Here is a 20,623-nt window from a genome sequence, read left to right on the forward strand (position 1 = left end):
CTCTGAAGCATTTCTTCGACTCAAGCAATGCAAAAGCATTAATGTGCCACCATAGACTCCAGAACTTTTCACCCCTCGGGTACAGACAGCAAATTAATGTGCGTTTTAGGGAGCTGCAGAACACTTGGCCGATTGGGCAAGTAGTACAATCCCCTTGCGAAAGATGGCCATGGCACAGTCACTGCTGGAGGTATTTAAAAGTAATAAAACAATGCTTTTTAAGTGAAAACTATTAGTGCCACAACTGCCACCAACCTTTTTCAAACAACCTCCTCCCACCCCTAAACCCCCACCCTCTCAAAACCCCAATCAACCTCTAGCCCCCACCCCCTTCCTCCAACCTCTCCCTCCACCACAAACTCCTCCAATCTCCTCCTCCCACCTCCCCAATGTCCCACTCCCCGCCCCAACATCCTCTCCACCTCTCTCCCCAACTCCCCTCCGGACCCCCCAATCTACCCTCTCCACCCCCTGCTCCCAACATCCCACTTCCCCCAATCCCCAACCCCCCAGCAGCAGTGAGGAACGAGTGAAGTTCAAAAAATTGGGACCAGCCTGAAAGTTTTGATTTTGTTTTAAGCTGGTCTGTCAGGTCCTAAGCTCTGGCTGCTCAGTGTGGATGATGAGAACTCAGCTTAAAACAGGCTTTTCCAAGCTTTTCGCTTGGGGGGACCATATTTCCATTTCCTTTCTCCTTAGGGGGCTGGTGAGCAAATTTTGGAAAGGTGAGGTTTGGCACAACATTAAACTGAATTCCAAAAAACAAGTGCTGAGCAAAAATAAAGCAATGTCATAGCAATAAATTGTTAAGTTAATAAAAGAGTAATTGATAAAAATGATTGGAGTGTGAGAGGGTCAGAGTGTGAGTGTGCCAGGGTCAATCCCTGTCTCAGGGTGCTCACTCACACCCTCATCCAGTGTGAGGTGGTGCGTGTATGTGTTGGTATGTGGTGGTGAGGGTAAGTGAGAAACCTGAGACTGTGGGTAAGGCAGACACTCAATCTCACCCTTTCTCACTCCCACACACACTCATTCACTCGCTCACTCATTTACACTAACTCACTCATTCACTCTCACTCACTCTCACTCTCTCAATCACACAAGTAGGCCAGAATTTTTCCGTCGGCAAGTTGGGTGCAAGGCCCGCTCGCCGACACAAAAATGACGCAGGATGACGTCGGGGGGATCCCCCGATGTTATCCCGCCCCATTTATATATTCAGGAAGGCGGGGGCACAGCACATTAAGCTGTCCGCCCGCCGACCTGTCAATGGCCAATTGAGGCCATTGACAGGGTAGTTAACCCAATTAAAGGCCCTGTCTGTCCAACCTTAAGGCTGGTGGGCAGGCCAGGAGCCCAGCGGGCTTTTCATCCACTGGCAGGATGAGGTTTCATGTCTGTTTTTAAAAAGTTTAATAAAGTTTTAGTCATATTTATTAACATGTTCCATCTCGTGTGACATTGTGACATGAGGGGGACATTTTAATAATTTTTTATTTTTCTATTTTTGATGTTTATAAAGCTTTCACTAATCTCCCTGAGACAGCACTTAGTCCCAGTGAGTGCGCGAAAGATCGCACTTTGACGGTTGGGGATTCCCTCCCCCCTGCACAGGAAGCGCATAGTGCTTCCCATTGGGCAGCCCGCTGGGTGGGCCTTAATTGGCCCGCCCACTCAAAATGGCGGCGGGGCCTGCTTCAGCGGTGGCGATCGGCTGCCCGCCCTCCGCCGAGCCTGTCAGGCCCGCCCGCCCATCAAGGGCAAAATTCTGCCCATACTCTCACTCATTCACTCACTTACACTGTCTCACTCACGCTCTTTCACTCACACATATTCTCACTCACACTCATTCACACTCTGCAAAAGGATGTTTTACCTGCTGGCTCAAATGACGGCTTTTCACACCGTATCGTCCCAATCCCACCTCATTAATAATACATCCCGGAAAAGCCACCCCCGCCTTATGGCTGACCTGGTAGGTGGAGACCTGTCCGTGAGACTCCCCCACTAAAAGTCATGTGCTGCTGTCTGCTGATGACTGAGTGCTGTCCAAAGCAAGGTAGGCAAACAAACCTCGAAGTCCCGAGCGAAGTGTAGCTTGCCACGTTGGCGTACAATCACACTGACGTGCTCGGATGATCCAGCGTGGAGGGATGATTCCAGTATGCTGGGCTTATAATGATACACGGATTTATTATAATGAGGTTCCTGACATCTGACAGCGGGAAACGTGGCCCGCCATTTATGGGCAGTGCGGACGATCGTAAACTGGTTTTACAACATCGTGAAACTGATTTTTGGCCTTCTCGCCATTTTGTCCGCTCACGCCACCAAACACACCCGACGCCAATGGGCACAGAAAATCCCACCCACACACGCTCCCTCACTCCCCCCCCACACACACACAAACTCACTCTAACTCTCACACATACACATGCACGTACATGCGCACGCTCTCACTCCCACACGTACTGTCAATCACGCACACAAACATCCATACTCTCTCTCACTCCCACACTCAATCTTCCAAGCACAGCCCACATCCCTCCTCTCGCCTCACCCACCCAACCTGGGGCTCCACAGCGCCTCACTCCCAGGCCTCACAGCCAGTCTCTCCTTCCCTTGGCCCCGGCACTCCGCTTCCCGGGCCCTGATTGGAGGGGCCGGAGCAGTGCTCCAGCACTACACCCCTGCTTAAGGGCCTTATCCTGCCACTGCTGGTATTCAACCAGCATCGAGCGGGGAGATACCATGTGGGAAGCCCGAAAAGCAATCCCTGGCATGTTTGCTTGCAGGCTTCCAGGGATGGGGATCCCTTGTTCAAAGACACTCAGTGCCTGATTCGGAGACCAGGCATTGGGAAGTGGGGACCCGCAGAAAGCCATCTATCAGTCTTTTCTTCTGATCCCCCACCCCCAACCCACCCCACCAGCCAGCGTCCCCTCCCCATGACACCCCATCCCACCCTCTCTGCCCTGTGGCCTGGGTCTCTCAGTGGTCCTGGGCCTCTATTGGGTGCTATACTGGCAGCTACCACTGCCCACCCCCAGTGGCACTGCCTGCAGTGAGGAGCTGCTAGCCTCTGATTGGCCAACAGCTCTAAGGGGCACATTTCTGCCCCAGTATTCTTGATCCCGAGGAGGCCACTGCTGGCCATTTAAGTGCCTGACTAGCACCCAATAGGGTGGGCCTTTCCAAAAAGAGATAATGTTGGGCTTTTGGGTGCGCTCCAGACATCGGGCAAGTCCTCCATTGTCTGGATTAAATTCCACCCTATATGTAGGCTTCACAACATTTATTCAAATGGCTAACAATCCAAAAGTGATCAGTGGGTATAGACATATCCTGCAGCATCAAACAAAAATGAGTGCTTTTATATATATGTCCTGCATCAATCACAAATATGTGACCCTTGACATCCAAGCACAATTGAAAGCAAATCTGTCTTTATATCTCTATTAGACAAGAATTTACTATCAAATCCTTTAATCATTTTGGTTTAAGTTTACCAGATTACTGTGACATTATGGAGCTTCCACAATAGAGCAGAACTGACAGTTATGTAATATGTTTTGTAGATATCCGTCTTGAGCAGTGTTACCTCAAGTGGGATGAAGATGAATGTGCTGAACCAGTTGCTGGAAGATTTCGAATGGACGCCTGCTGTTGTTCAATTGGATCTGCCTGGGGATTGGATTGTGATGAGTGCCCCAGGCCTGGAACAAAGGAATATGAGCTACTTTGTCCCAGGGGCCCAGGATTTGCCAACAGAGGCGATATTCTAACAGGCAGACCATTCTATAAAGGTAAAATGAAAGTCACCTTTTCCTCAACCAACAAAAAGATTAATTCTGTATAAGAAAACATAATTATTTTTTATTGGAAAAAGATGGATAAGAACATAAGAAAAAGGAGCAGCAGGAGATCATATGGCCCATCAAACCTGTCTGTATCTCTTTGCATGCTCTCTATGTCCTGCTCACAGCTTGCATTCCAGTCTAGCTTTGTATCATCAGCAAATTTAGAAACATTACTCTCTGTCTCTTTGTTAATATAGATTGTAAATGGCTGAGGACCCAGCAGTGCTCCTTGCACAGTCCACTAGTCACAGTCAGCTAACTTGAAAATGCCCCATTTACCCCTACTCTCTGCTTCCTGTCCATTAACCAATCTATGTCCATGCTAATATGTCACCCCCAACTCCATGAGCCATTATCTTGTGTGTTAACCTCTTGCCTCTTGTGCAGCACTTTTTATCAAATGCATTTTGGAAATTCAGGTATACGACATCTACTGGCTCCCCTTTATCAACCCTACAAGTCGCATTCTCAGAAAGCTCTAATAAATTTGTCAAACAGGTTTTCCCTGACTTGTTCTAGTCAGACTTTGCTTTTCTAAGTGCATTGTTAAGATTTCTTTAATAATAGATTTCAGCACTTTCCCAATGACTGATGACAGGCTAACTGGTGTTTAGTTCCCTTTTCTCGCTTCCTCCTTTCATGAATAAGGCTGTTACATTTGCTAACTTTAAATCTGCTGAGACCATTCCAGAATCTAGGAAATTTTGGAAAATTTTAGCCAGAGCATCCACTATTTCTACAGCTATCTCTTTCAGACCCTAGGATGTAGGCCATCTGGTCCTGGGGATTTGTCAGATTTTTGATCCTTGCATTTCTCCAGTACTTTTTCTCTGCTGATATTAATGATCTTAATTTCCTCACTCTTATTAGCCCCTAGAACCCTTTATTTCTGGTATCTTTCACTGTGGAGATAGACACAAAATACTTGTTCAATATTTCCTCATTCTCCATGCTAATTTCTTCTGTCTCTGCTCCAAAGGGGCCAATGTTTACCTTAGCTACTCTCTTCCTTTTTATGTACTTGTAAAACCTCTTACCATTTTTTTTGTATTCCTGGTTAGTTTACTCACATTTTTTTCCCCTTTTATTAACTTCTTGGTGGCCCTTTGCTAGTTTCTAAAACACTCCCAATCTTCAAATTTACTATTTTTGCAAAAATATAAGCTCCTTCTTTTAATGTATTTATATCCTTAATCCCCTTAGTAAGTTACAGATGTATCTTTCTCACTGAGCATTTGCTTTTTTCAGTGGAATGTATTTTTATTGTCTGTTTGAACTGTTAATGTAAATGTTTCTCATTGTTTATTTATCACCATACCTTTTAGTCTATTTATTCAATCTACTTGAGCCAGCTCTCCCATCATTCCTATGTAACTGGCTTTGTTTGAGTTTAAGATTCTACTTTGTAATTAGAGTATGTCGTTTTCAAACTCAATGGGAAATTCAATTGTATTATTGGTCACTATTTCCCAGTGGATCTTTAATTATGACATGACTAATTAACCTTGCCTCTTGTACAGCTTTATCCCTAGTTGGTTCCACAACATATTGCTCCAGAAAACTGGCACAAAAGCATTCTACAAAATCATCTTCCAGACTATTTTTGTCATTTGATTGGTCCTAAATGAAGATTAAAGTCCCCAACAACTACCACATTGCCTTTGTTACAAGCTCCAATAGTTTCTCATTTAATGCCCTGCCCAATGGAGTAACTACTGTTAAGAGGCACAATAAACTATTCACAACAATGTTTTCTGACCCTTGCTTATTCCTAATCTCTACCCATTCTGATTCTGCTTCCTGAGTTTCTGAGCCAAGATCGTTTCTCACTAATGTCCTTATGTCGTCCTTTATTATCAGGGCTACTGCTACTCCTCTTTCCTTCTGCTGTCTTTTCGAAATGTTGTGTACCCTGGAATATTTATTACCTAATCTTGGTCACCTTGTAACTATGTCTCTGTAATGGCGATTAAATCAAAACCATCTATCCTTATTTCTGCCACTAATACATCTGTATTATTATGGATGATTCACACATTCAGATAAAGTGACTTTAGTTTTATTTTTTACTACTATTCCCTTCATGGACCTTACTTTCTGATGCACTATTACTGTTAAACACTCTACCTCTTCCTGTCCCACTCAGCTTGGCTTTACCCAAATCAATATACTTTTCTATTACCTCAACTTTTATCTTTGGATTTTTAAATTTCCCTTCATCTGAATTCTCTTCCCTTCCTGTTAGATTAAAGCCAATTTTCCAAATTCTGACCATATTTGCTGATGCAGTCTTATGTACTCTCTGGTTGCCATTACCCATATTGCTACCTTGCACTAAGTTAAAAGCAAAATACTTCAGATGCTGGAAATCTGAAACAAAAACAGAAAATGCTGGCAAAACTAAGCAGGTCTGGCAGCATCTGTGGAGAGAAAAAACAGAGTTAACGTTTCGAGTCTGTATGACTTCTTCAGAGCTATTTAGAGCTTCAGAGATTTTTAGCTCTGAAGAAGAGTCTTACGGACTCGAAACGTGAACTCTGTTTTTCCCTCCACAGATGCTGCTAAACCTGCTGAGTTTTTCCAGCATTTTCTGTTTTGCTACCCTGTACTATTAGGTGGGGTCTTCTTGCCCCGCCCACCACCGAGATCATTCAGACCCGCCGAAAGTCAATGGACCTTTGGCTGAGCTGCCACATCCCCCGTGGCGGGTGCTGCCAAGGCTGGGTAAGAAAATCTTGGCCATTGCCTTGTCCTTTCTCTTTAACTTTCCAAATCTCCCCTCATGTGAACCCCACACCCCTCACTTTTTAGTTTAAAGCTCTCTCTACAGCTCTAGTTATGTGACTCAGCAGAGCAGTGGCCCCAGCGCATTTCAGGTGAAGGCCACCCCAACAGTACAGCTCCCTCTTTCACCAGTACTGGTGTCATGAATCGCAACCTATTTCTCTCATACCAATCGTTGAGCCATGCATTCAACTCTCTGATCTTATATACCCCATGCCAATTTGCTTGTGGCTCAAGTAGCAATCCAGAGATTATTGCCTCTGTGGTTCTGCTTTTTTCATTTATTCCCTAGCTGCTGATACTCCCTCAGCAGAACATCTTTCTTAGTCCTAACTATGCCGTTGGTGCCCATGTCGACTACAACAACTGGATCCTTCCCCTCCCAATCCGAGTTCCTCTCCAGCCCTGAGGAGATGTCCTTAACCCTGGCACTGGACAGGCAACACAGGACTCGTACTCGTGGCTGCAGAGAACCACATAAATCCCCCTAACTGTATTGTTCCCTACTACAACTACATTTCTTTTTACTCCCCTCACTTGCATGGCTCCCTACATCACAGTGCCATGGTCAGTTTGTTAATATACCCTTAAGTCCCTGCTCTCGTCCACACAAACTGCAAAAACCTTGAACCTGTTGGACAATTACAAGTGTTGAGGCTTCTCCATTGCTGCATTCTGTGTCCCTAAACCTGCCTCACTCACAGTGAAGCCCTCCTGTCCCTGATCACAGACCAAATCTGAACTACTTAGCCGAAAGGATGTGACAACCTCCTGGAACAAGGTATCCCCTCATGATGCATTGCAATGTCCAAAGCTCAGATTCCAGCTCATCAACTCTGAGGCAAAGTTCCTTGAGCTGCCAACACTTACTGCTGATGTGACTGCCATGGATCACACAGGTGTCCACCAGAGCAGTGGCCCCAGCGCATTTCAGGTGAAGGCCACCCCAACAGTATAGCTCCCTCTTTCACCAGTACTGGTGTCATGAATTGCAACCTATGCTACAACTGCAACACATCACCTGCCCTGCCATCTGTATTTTATTCAACTACTGAGGTTTCAAGTTTAGAAATATCACTCAATGATTATTTGTAGCTCTATTAAGTAATTTAACTAGTTAAGCTATAAATTTAATGCAAAATTTACATCTCCCCCGTGGGAGATAAATTGGGAAAAAAAACTGAAGTGTGAGTGGTTAAATTTAATGTTCAGTTTCTTTATGCTGAAAAATTTCTATTTGATGATATTGCTGACGTGTTGAATTGCTCAAATGACAATATGTTCCCTTGCAAAATTAAATGGGCAACCTATGTGTTTAACAGTGTATCAAAAGTTTTGTGATATTATTATAATCAGTGATTTCTGTTCATGTTGTTTACTGCCTTTACAGACATCAATGAATGTAAAGTGTTTCAAAACCTCTGCAGTAATGGGAAGTGCAGGAACACCATTGGCAGCTTTAGGTGTAGATGCGACAGTGGATTTGCCCTGGACATGGAAGAAAGGAACTGCACAGGTAAGACACCTTGACCCAAATGAGCAGTACCAACAGCATGAACTGTACAGTAAGGACACACACAACTGAAAATGAAAAAAACACAGTGGATGGAATCCTACTGGTCCTGTGGAGACAGACTTGAAAGTGGACCTGGAAGCAAAAATGGAAAGAGGGCATAAGGTTAGCGGACAATCGCGTTACCACCTCTGGGTGATCTTACCAGAGGTGGGTCATCAATGGCAGTGACTACCTGTCTGGCAGTGATGGGAAGCCAATAATTACCAATTAGGAGGCTAATGAGGGGTACAGGGAGGTCTCTAACGGGATTGCCCCAGTGTCGGAGTGGTCTCCTGCTGAGTGCTAAGCTCGGCTGTTCTGTGGAATCAGCCTTCCAGTGACAGGTCAGGGAAACATTGGAACTGGAGGCTCCATAACCCAATGATGGGGTTGCAGGCAGGACAGGCCAAGCCTGTGGCCCAAACGATACCTGCAAAGAGGGGCTCCCCTCCTCTCCAAGAGTACTCTTTCAAGGGCACCTCTATTTCAGGGCCTCTGATTGGACCTGCAAACTTAGAAACCTGCCCACCATTCTTAGCTAATGGGACTCTCAAACTCGCCCCCTTAATTGATGCCTCTGGGAAGATCTTGCAGGCGAGGAGGACTCATTTGTCCTAGGTGGAAGAATATTTTCAGAGGTGGTAAGATTCCGCACAGTGGGAGCAACATAGGCAACGACCAGTAGCAGAGACAGGACCACCAGCGCAAAAATCAACTGCGCAAGTATGACCAGCCATACAATAAAATACCAACAGCACATAAAGGGTCAACTGCTTAAGCAATGTGAACAGAATCAATTCCAGAACACGCCCAACAGAACAACAGGCTTCAACTGGCAAATGGAACAAATAATATAAAGAAGATAATTTGTAAACAAAAGAAAGTAACAGGAACAGATTGAAAACAAAGTGCATTCAGCTAATGCAATGCAGCAGTGACATGAAAATCAATCTTCCAATATTAATATTGTGAAAAATGTAAACAACTAAAAAGTTCAAACTTTTATTATCATAACTTGTCAGGATGACTTTGATTTAGCTTATTAATTTAAAACACAATTCATATTTAATTGATAGGATTTGAAAATTATGTGTATTGATGTCATGTAAATTAAAGTTTGCTTTATTAATTGTCCAGTTTTGATTGTTGATGAACTTAAATGTGAAATGTTTGGATTTCTTTTGTTTAACTCTAAGATTCTTGGTTGAATGTCCTATCATAAAATAAAGAAAAAATAAAATAGATTAGTGATCAATTTTACTTAATTGTTTCTCTTTCCTGGAGAAAAATTGTAATGTAAATGTTGAGGAATAATATAGATTCAGTATTCTGATTGTAATGCAGCCAGATAGCTTTACAGGAAGTGATAAAAAGGTTACTTCAGAATCCAGCTTGACAGGTTTGATTGGCAGGCCTGTTGAGCTGTTATTCAAATCTTCTAGCCTTAGTTATCTTGAGTATTGTCCATTCTAGATCAGAATACTTTCTAGAGAGCCTCAAAGTAGAAATTTCCAACTAAATAATGCTGCTTCACGATTCTTTAAGTTCTAATTCATACCAGCTCAAACGGTTTAACTTAATTAAAATTTTCAACAGTTAGTTACGTCCGTTGATGTAAGTTACCTTTTGTTCATAGAGACAGAGGAGAGACATGTTTAACCCAAAAATGGAAAACATAGAGTATAGAAAGCAAATACTTGGTAATATTTTTCATTCCTTCAGAATGCTTCACCATTGAAATTTGTTTTTCCCCCTTTAATAAGACATTGATGAATGCCGCATCTCTCCTGACCTCTGTGGAAATGGAACTTGTGTCAATACCCCTGGCAGCTTTGAGTGTGAATGTTTTGAAGGCTTCGAGAGTGGATTTATGATGATGAAAAATTGCATGGGTAAGTATATTCTCTTAATATACTATATTATATGCCAATGAAGGCACCGAGTAATATGAATAGTACAACATAATTTCTTGAATTATTTTTGGTTGCATGGCTTTCTGAAAAGGAAAAGCCAACCAACAGCTGTAAACAAAGTGGTAGAGTACTATTGATCAGGAGAGGGGGCAGATGAATACTAGTTAGTTCCTCACAAGGCAGGAAGAAAAATCAGCAGGCAAATCACCCCAGTCATTTCATGCTCTCCTTTAAACCAACCTGAAGAGTTACATAGACAGATGTCAGAGTGCAAATTTTCTGCTTTTGGCTCAACCAGGGAGTGGTGCTTGACATGGAGGGATATACAAATAGAAAATTTGGTTCATTTTCGAAAACTGAGGTGAAGAAGTAATACTATGTTAAGGTTTATCCCAACAGCAGGATTTTAATTCTATTGTGCAGCCATTAGTTCGTCGTAAATTGCAAAATACTGCTGTTTTTGAGAATATTGTTAACATTTTAGAGCCACATGGGTAATCACCATTGAGAAAGTTTATTACCATATGTACCTTGTTTCCAGCACTAATTATGGCACTGGTCTAAAACAGTAGATGTAGGTGATTTTTTTCTTCTGATATCAGACCACATTTTAAAAAGGTCTTAATTTAGCTGCATTCCTCACATGGTCAATTCACAATTTGACCCATACCAATAAGTAAAGACATCAAGCAGACTGTGAGGTCAGTCAAATCATATTTTAGTCAGAGGACTGATAACAGCCCATCCCTCTCATCCCACTGTTGTGTGTCCCTGAGACAGTAGACACTTCACTTCAGTCATACAGAAACTTTGAAGTGGATTTCTTAATCGTTTGTTTTGGGAATTTTTAACCATGGCAATAAGTTCTCACATGTGGGAGATAGCTTGATCACTAAAAGGGAAAAGGGATGTTGTGAGGAAACTGAGGAAGAAAATAAAAATACATTTTAAAATGAGGAAGATGCATGAAATAAATAAATAACCTCCACAATATTGTGTTCTTTAATATCCATAGAAGGGCACATTTCAGATGTTAACATTGCATTATTAGTATTTACACACAGATGTGTAATGATTGTAGGTTTTTAGACCAGTAGACCGATGTTAAAAGGTAAGGCTTTTAATAAGCATGTCAACAAACTGTGGTAATATCAAGAGCTTACCTTATTCTTAAGATGCCACATTTTTGATTCAACTGCTTTATCATCACAAACCAATATCCTAATGGTATCTTTGCTTTTCCCATGCAGATATTGATGAATGTGAGAGGGATCCTCTTCTGTGCCGAGGTGGAACTTGTGTAAACACAGAAGGCAGCTACAGGTGTATATGCCCTCCAGGACATGAGCTTACTCCAGATGGTAGTGCCTGTGTTGGTAAGAGAAACCAGGTTACCCACTAGAGATGATCGGACTACTCATGACCAGCTATTTATTTTAAGTCGTTCATTTTTCTGCCATTGACCCATGAGCCTTTTTCTGAAATATGTGACGTTTTCTTCTTTCTTTCTCTCTGTTCTTCAGATATCAATGAGTGCTCCCTCAGTGATAATCTCTGCCGACATGGCAAGTGTGTAAATATGATTGGAACTTACCAATGTGCTTGCAACTCTGGATACCAGGCTACTCCTGACAGGCAAGGCTGCGTTGGTAAGATTAATTGAAGCATATATAGTTCTGTTATAGCATTACGTTATCACCCACTATGTAGACATCTAGATTTTTATTGTCATATCTATTACTTGGAAAATGCAGAATAAATTATCGTTTGAGGGTCACAACTTTACTCAAAAGTTCAAGCTGCTGTTTTTCTTCACCAGTCCTGAGAGAAATGGCTTCTGAGGACAAAAGCAAGTCACACTACCTCACCTTCCCATTCTTATTTGTTGTTCTAGAAAGTTTTTGGTGCCAAATCTGGCTCATATCCCTTTATCAACACCAGTCCCCTGCCTAAAAATTTATTTGCACTGGGATGACAGTGTGGTCCAGGCACAGGGAAACATGGGGAATTCCCTGCACTAGAACAGGTATTGGGCTTCAGGTCTCATTTATACCACGTGGATGAGCTCTAGATGCCTGCCATAATCGGAAAGAAGGGGAATGACCAGGAGCAGAGGAGGCACAATTGGGGCAGAGGTGGGAGATAGCGCCTGAGAGAGGCTGAGAGGCAGTGCCCAGGAGCGGGCAGGAGGTAATGCCTGGTAAAGCTGGTAGGCTGCGGACAGGTAATGGAGGGAGGCTGTGGCCAATCAATGCTGGAAGCAGCAACGAGGAGAGGGAGAGAGGCAGTTGATCATGAGGCAGTGGGAAGGAGGTGACCATGAGGTACAGGGTGAGCAGCGATGATAGGCCTGGTTACCCTGAACATAGTGAGCCTGGCAGTTCCATTCCCCTCCACCCCACCAGCTCCTTTCTAACATGGAGTCCAACTAAAGTTAACACTGCATCCTGGGATCACCATAAGGGAAATCACAGTTTGCTTGGGAAGTGGCAATGACGTCCCTAAAGTATCCCATAGAGGGAGAGAATCTTGATGCGCCTCCTCTCCTTCCTTGCTGCCCCCAGCATTTACCTGTGAAGGCCCAAGTCTTAGACAAGGCTGTGGAACATCAATGTTGATCTGAGTGCTTGTGCCCCATTTAGCTCTCTCATTGGAACTTCTGATGCTGCAGTGCGGTTCTACTGTACCATTGCGAGGATTCTTCTCCTTTGCATTGGCAGGCTGCTTCTTGATGAGGGGAGCCCCGCCAGGATCCTACTGTGCATGCTTGCTGAGTCCAGTGCTGAGGCTGGGGCCAATATGAAGGGATAAGTGAAGGCTCCCTCTTAAAACTCAACCTCAAAAAGGACAATTCCCCCTTCCCCACCCCACCTCCCTGAACATTAACAAGAATGAGTATGCATTAGCCATGAGCTGTTTGTTGAAAGTATTTATTAAATAGTTAATGATTCAGTATTTCGCCTGATTTTCCTGCAAGATTATTGGCATCCGCAGAAAGACTTGCCTTTTATTAATGTCTCTCCTTCCTTTGATCAAGAAAGACATTCCTAATTTTAACAACTTGCCTTTAACAATCCTTTGTTGAGAAAATCTCAAACCTGGTTCCCCTAGCTTTACTTAACCTGTACTCCATCCCTGTGTTTCACCCCTTTCCTCTACCTCCCACAATGCTGAATCACATTACCTTCTGCTCTAATGCCAACTTTCTCAAGACCTTTACTTCCTTGAATTATTTAACACCCACCCTTTGGTCTCTTTCCCAATTCATCAATTTACAATCTTTTAAAACATAAGCTTGGAGCTACCCAACCTCATCATCTCTTTTAGGGAGTGGATTTCCTTGGGCTGCACCCATTCGATCCCATAACTCTGGGTTCCTGCCAAAGTTATGGTAGAAGAGCAGGAGAATCGCCCAGGAAATTCAACCCACTATTCTTTTCAAAATTGATGATATACAGCACACTGCGACTTGGCCCTTTACTTAATTTCGTCAATAAAATAAAGTAGATATTCCAACTGCAATCAGAATGTCCACTTTGTTGCATATCATCAGAAGAAATCTAAAGTTTAACTGGTACCTTTTGCACCACCCACTTCGTATTTCAGATATTGATGAATGTACCATCATGGGTGGAGGCTGTGACACGCACTGTACAAATTCAGAAGGCAGCTATGAATGCAGTTGCATTGAAGGCTATGCTCTTATGCCTGATAAGAGAACCTGTGCAGGTAAGCTGAGAAAGAAGTTTTTTCATTCCAGTAAGACAACATCAAATGCTCCAATTTTTAAAATAGTTCAGATCAGCCATTTTGGTTATTTTTGCGGATGATATATGCTGTCAACATGTAAGATGTCTCTGATTAAGTAATAATAAGTATCAAGGTTCCTACACCATCTTGTCAGTCACCAGAGAACGCAATAAGATCTGAGAAACTTCTGATAATAGCATAATTTTTGTCACTATTAGTAATACTCAGACACTATTATGCAATAATGGAATCAAGTTCATTGAGACAATGGCTATTTAACAGATTAAGTGGGGTGTTCAAAATTATAATTTTCACTTGACTTTGTTTTCTGTCTTGTTTCATCAGACATTGATGAATGTGAGGATAATCCTGATATCTGTGATGGTGGACAGTGCACTAACATCCCTGGGGAGTACCGTTGTCTGTGCTTTGATGGATTCATGGCTTCTATGGACATGAGGACCTGCATTGGTAAATGCAAAGATGATTATGACATAACAATAATTGTTTACCTTGACAATTAACAATGTTTTGCTTTTTTTCATAATTGATAATATTTTGAGTACATTTAATGTGAGTGAATTGTTACAGTTTTAGCAGAACTATACAAATCTAGAATGGCTATGTTGCAGCAGAAATGGGCTTTACAAATGTAAATGTTGAAAGTGACATAAAGTTATGTCATTGCAGATGTGAATGAATGTGACTTGAATCCTAACATCTGTCTCTATGGCGATTGTGAAAATACCAAAGGTTCCTTTATCTGCCATTGCCAACTGGGATATTCGGTGAAGAAGGGAACAACTGGGTGTTCAGGTAGGGCTAATCCATTGCTGGAAAATGTGAATCTTATTGAAAAATCCTTCTTTGTTCCTTTGAGCATTTTAAATGAATATGATTTTAAATCTAAAATATAATTAAATGGGTGCAATTTTGTAAGTACACATTGATGCTAGAAACTTCTCCCCTGACAGTGCTTTTTGAAAAATCAAGGCCATGCTTCTACAATAGTTTGTTTTAGTACTGGCAGTAGGTAATTATTGCTGCGTTGTACCTGCATAGTGCTCATGTTTGACAATATATAAACTCATTAGTTAACGTAAAGATAGAAGAATTAACTTAGGTTTAACGTTTAACCTGAAGAACTAAATTTTATTACAGTGTTAGCAATAAACATTCACCTGTTAAGAATATTATGTATCCAGAATTGCAGACGATGCAAAGTTAGGAAGGAAAGTAAGCTGTGAGTAGGATGCAAAATGATATAGGCAGGTTAAATGATTGGGCAAGAACATGGCAGATGGAATAAAATTTGGAGAATGAAGTAACGCTCTTTTGTAGAAAAGCATAATATTTTTTAACTGATGGGGACTGTTGATGTTCAGAGGTACCTGAGCGCTCTTGCACCCGAATCACTGAAAGTTAAAAATAAGAGACAACAAGCAATTAGGAAAGCATTTGGTTTATTAGCCTTTAATCCAAACGGATTTTAGTATAAGAGTAAAGAAATCTTAATCCAATTATCTTGGGTGTTGGTGCGATAACACCTGGAGTACTGTGTACAGTATTGGTCTGCTTTCCTAAGGAAGTATACACTTGTTTTAGAGGGAGTGCAACAGGTATTCACTGGACTGATTTACAAGAATATAGGACTTAGGAGCAGGAGTAGGCCATTCATTCCTATGAGCCTTCTCTGCCATTCGCTAAGATCATGGCTAATCTGGTTATGATCTCAACTCCACTTTCCTGTCTGCCTCCCATAACCTTTGACTCCCCTGTCTATCAAAGATATATCTAACTCAGCCTTGAAAAATTCAATGATTCAGCCTCGACTGCTTTCAGGAGAGGAGAATTTCCCAGACTATCGATGTACAGAGAGAGAAAAAAATTCTCCTCATCTCCGTGTTAAATGGGAAGCCTCTTATTCTTAACCTGTGCTCCCTAGTTCTAGTCTCCTCCACAAGATGAAACACCCTTTCGGTATCCACCCTAAAGTCCCCTCAGGATCTTGGTCCCCTCAGGATCTTGTATGTTTCAATAAAATCACCTCTCATTCTTCTAACTCCAATGGGTATAGGCCCAACCTGTTCAATCTTTCTTCATAAGCTAACACCTTCATCCCAGGAATAAATCAGTGAACCTTCTCTGAACTGCTTTTAACACAATTATATCCTTTCTCAAATGAGGCGATTGAAGCTGTATGCAGTATTCCAGATACGGTCTCACCAAGGCCTGTACAGCTGCAGTAAAACTTCCATACTTTTATATTCCATTCCCCTTTCAATAAATGCCAACATTCCATTTGCCTTCCTAGTCACTTTCTGAACCTGCATTCTAACTTTATGATTCATGTGCCAGGGCACCCAGATCCCTCTGTACTACTGAGTTCTGCAATCTTTCTCCATTTAAGTAGTATACTGCTTTTCCTTTCTCCCTGCCAAAGTGGACAAGGTCACATTTTTCCACAATATACTCCACCTGCCAAATATTTGCTCACCCACTTAACCTATCTATATCCCTTTGTAAGCTTGTTAGCTCCTCTTGACAACTTACTTTCCTACCTATCTTAGTGTAATTGGCAATTTTGGCTGCCATACGTTCAGTCCCTTCCTCCAAGTTATTGATATAGATTGTGGCATTCCACTAGTTACATCTTGCCAATTCAACAAAGACTCGTTTATCCATACTCTCTGCTTCCTGTTAGCTAACCAATTCTTTATCCATGCTAATATGTTACCCCCTACACAATGTGTTCTTATCTTGTATAGTAACCTTTGATGTGGCACTTTATCCGATGTCCTTTGGACATCACATCTACAGGTTCTCCTTTATCCACCTTGCTTGTTAATTCCTCAAAGAACTCTAATAAATTGGTTAAACACAATTTCCCTTTCACAAAATCATGTTGACTCTGCCTGATCCCATGGTGACTTTCTAAGCATTCAGATGTAACCTCCTTAATAATGGATTCTAGCAATTTCCCTATGACAAGCTATAGTTAGGATATAGTTTTCTGCCTTCTGTCTCCCTGGGATTAGAGGATTGTCTAACTATGACAGATTGAATAAACTAAGTCTATAAATCTCTAGCATTTAGAACAATAAACGGTGATCACAATGAAGAATATAAAATTCTTAATGGGTAGGTGCTGGAGGTTGTTTCCCCTGGCTGGGGACTCTAGAACTAGAGAGTCACAGTCTCTGAATAAGGAGTCACCAATTAGGACTGAGGTGAGGGGAACCTCCTTCAATCAAAGAGTTGTGAATCTTTGGAAATCTCTTTATCAGAGACCTGTGAATGCTCAGTTGTTGAGTATATTCAAGCTAGAGACAGATAGATTTTTGAACAGTAAGGAAGCTAAAGGATATGAGGATAGTGCAGGAAGGTGGAATTGAAGTAGAAGATTTTAGTGAATGGTGGGACAGACTGAGGGCCAAACGGCCTGTTCCTGCTCTTGCTTCTTATGTTCTTATTCAAAGTGATGGCACACCTTGCAATGGGTAGGATTAATGTTTGAGCCTGTCATTCTCAAGAGGATAACTTCCTGATTTCAGCAATAATGTTACGAAGAGCCCCCAAGCATTTAAAATAGTGGGAGGGAAAATTGAAGGGCTGCTTTTTCAAATTTCTGATGGTTAATTACAAAGTGTCACTAGCAAAGAGACATTTTGGGAGCCAATTACCTATCCTAACCTCTCAGGCCTGGTTGCTGTGGAGAGATCAATGTTAAAAGGAAGAGCACGTTGGAAAAAAGCCATAAAACTAAGAAAAAGTTTAACCTCTAAATCATTTTGGTGGCGGATGTAGGAATACTAATACATATATGTTTCTCTGTTACGAGAGAATGTTTTTTCTGTAAGCAATGAAGATATTCCTTCTTGATACAATATCAGAGAAAAAGTTAACTATTGCCTGGGATTTGCAAATCCAATACATGCCAGTAAGATGAAATTAGTGATTCTGACAGGAATTTACACTGCAAAATACCTAGAAAGTTGTTTACAATTGCCCAAGTATCTCATCTTTCTGTTGCATGAGATGCCCACAAGGTAGCTTTGGATGATGATATTAACTTCACTAAAGAGTAGATTAGAGTTTATAAATCATTTGTATTAAATACTTAATCCTACAGAGCAGCTTGCAAATCAACAGCACAGTTCTTTCAATGTTTTGGCCTTTTTGGCTTTATCAAACAGGGTATATCATGCCAAATTAATGTTAATTCCAAAATGTATCTTCTATTACTAATTTGTTTTTCACCTTTCAGACGTTGATGAGTGTGAAATTGGAGCCCACAACTGTGATATGCATGCTTCATGTGTCAATATCCCAGGAAGCTTCCAGTGCAGCTGCCGTGAGGGATGGGTTGGTGATGGCACCTTATGTGTAGGTGAGTGCTTCGATGTTAAGTGTATTATGGACAGGAGAGAGACAGACAAACTGTACTTATTTCCTCGCAACACCTCTCCATAAGCAAAAGGTGTTTTGAATTATTTTAAAAGTATGTGGTGGCGTGTTTCCTCAAACCCTCGTGTGTGAGATGTGAGATCCAATTAACAAATAACCTAAGGCAAACTCGCATTAACTCAAAAGGTTAGTTCTTTCCACGTTAAAAAACTGGGGGAAGAGTGTTCACAATTTCCCACTTCACTGCACACACAAACACATACACACACACACGCACAATAAAGGGGGGATAGAGAAAGGAGTTTTGCAACTATGGATAGTAACAAAGGGAAATGGATATTAGTTCACATGATTTCCAAAGTCAGAGTCCAATGAGGAATTCTTTCATGTAAGATCTCAAGTTCAGCTGGCTGAAGACCGCAGTTGAAGTGTTTGCTTTACCTCAGATGAAGTAGGTACACAGAGACTGCAGGTGATGGTGGAAAATCTTCCAGCAGAGACAAGCTTCGAGGAGCAGGCTATTGTTCTTACTGGAGCTTTGCTTCTGGCGGGGTGTTCATTGGTTGGAAGTTAAACAGCAGACTGCCTGTGGGGCCATTTATATAATGTTAAAACTGTCCAAAAGGCCAGCGGATTGGCTCGTGTGACATGTCCCGTTCCTGGTTAATTGCAGCTTAACAATCAGTTTCTGTGCTCCTAACCAAAATTCCATTGTTCTTCCATGGGAGAGATACAGGGTGGTTATTAGCATCTCTTTCTGTATAATTAGTTTTAATCTCTCTCTTTTTGTGATAGTTCAGGTTGGAAGCCAGTTTGTCTGCACTTCCTCTGCTTTTCTTGATTATAAATGTCTGTACAATGAGATGTGAGATCCCACAGGCTGAGGGAGGAATTATTTTGTTCTTGTAACTCCTGGGCCAGTCCTGGGGTCAGGTGATTTGTCACAGCCATCTTTTTTGGTTCAGCAGAAAATCCATTTAAAAAAAATAGTAATAAAGGTAAAGTTTTGAACAGGCAGTGTTGGATTTCTTTTCATTTCAGAGGAACCCAACAAGTGATAATGAAGGGATGTGTTTATAAAGCTGAAGCCTATACTGAAATAAATTCAATTATTAATGCTTTTATAAGACAAAAATTGCATTACATGCAAGTATGTACTCTGTGAGATAAATGCTATATGGGAGAAACTACACTCAGATAGTTTTCTGGTTGTTGTAACATGTTGTATTTGCAGTTACATGTTTGCACAACTTTGTGCTGCAAACAGCTTTTTCTGGAAGTTACAGTACTGATTTAATATTTTGTTTTTCCCATCAGTTCTAGCTGCTTTCAGCACTGTGTATTTTGCAGCATTCTGATCGTGAGAAGAGTTGTATGTTTATAGTAATATTATAGGAAGCAACAAGTTGCATTATATAATACTGGCAACACAGAATAAATATCACAAGGTGCTTCAAAGAAGTACAGTTATACAAAATTTGACACAGAAGCTCAAAAAGGAGACATTAGAAGTCATGATTTAAAAGCTTGGTCAAAGAGATAGATTTAAAGGAGGACCCATAAGAGGACAGAGAGGTGGAAAGACAAAGAAGTTCAAGGAGGAAATTCTGGCATGTGGGGCCTAGACAACTGAAGATACATCCATAAATGGTGGGGCAAAGGAAGTGGCGGATAGACAAGAGGCAAGAATTGGAAGAACACGGGGTTATTGGAGAGTTGTAAGGTTGGAGCCAGCTACAGATGTACAGAGACATAAATAAAAATTACTTTGCATGAGGTTTCTAAAACCAGAAAGTAGTGGCATGGTCTCACTTTGAAAATTTGAGGGGCTGGTAGTCTGAATCCAAAGTTAAAAAAGGGAGAAAAAACACTGGAATTTGTAATGGGAGACCTGAGAGTAATTACCAATAAAATCCTGGAGCTCGTGACCCCAATGCTTCATGGAAAATCATGACTCAATATTGGCTGTTGCAGAATACTGCTTTCCAATACCATTTAGAAATACCACCAATGGTGCTTTTTTCCTGGCTCAATTTCTACACGACCACAGAATGAACTGAATTACTGAAACTACAAAACTCATCTGCATAGATTCCTTTGAAGTTATTTTCACCACAGCTAGCTTTGAGGGGTTGTTTTTACCCTGTAGACCTTTGTGGTAGGATCCACTTTGCAAAGTAATGGATCTGTATTATGATTTCCTCCTGTGACCAGACATAGCTACTTTATAATAACCAGGTTTAATTTTTATCCAACATAAAGCTCTGTGGGTAGAGATTCGTGATAATTCTAATTGTCAATTCTATTACTATCTAATGAGAAAACTAAGCTTGTTCTGTATCTTATTTGTTCAT

At 41.6% G+C, this 20,623-nt stretch overlaps 1 protein-coding gene across 2 annotated transcripts in view; it reads left to right on the forward strand.

Annotated features, from left to right (window-relative positions):
* LOC121276975 (fibrillin-2) overlaps positions 1 to 20,623 on the forward strand; it is a 401,991-nt gene that overhangs the window by 248,916 nt on the left and 132,452 nt on the right. For both annotated transcript variants that reach the window (XM_041185736.1, XM_041185737.1), the window contains 9 exons: positions 3,579 to 3,806; positions 8,035 to 8,160; positions 9,963 to 10,091; positions 11,363 to 11,488; positions 11,636 to 11,761; positions 13,719 to 13,841; positions 14,208 to 14,333; positions 14,553 to 14,678; positions 18,130 to 18,252. In XM_041185736.1, the coding sequence (XP_041041670.1) occupies positions 3,579 to 3,806; positions 8,035 to 8,160; positions 9,963 to 10,091; positions 11,363 to 11,488; positions 11,636 to 11,761; positions 13,719 to 13,841; positions 14,208 to 14,333; positions 14,553 to 14,678; positions 18,130 to 18,252 (1,233 nt within the window). The remainder of the gene's footprint in view (positions 1 to 3,578; positions 3,807 to 8,034; positions 8,161 to 9,962; positions 10,092 to 11,362; positions 11,489 to 11,635; positions 11,762 to 13,718; positions 13,842 to 14,207; positions 14,334 to 14,552; positions 14,679 to 18,129; positions 18,253 to 20,623) is intronic.

This window comes from Carcharodon carcharias, chromosome 4 (genome assembly GCF_017639515.1).
Source record: "Carcharodon carcharias isolate sCarCar2 chromosome 4, sCarCar2.pri, whole genome shotgun sequence".
In the NCBI taxonomy this organism is placed as follows: domain Eukaryota; kingdom Metazoa; phylum Chordata; class Chondrichthyes; order Lamniformes; family Lamnidae; genus Carcharodon; species Carcharodon carcharias.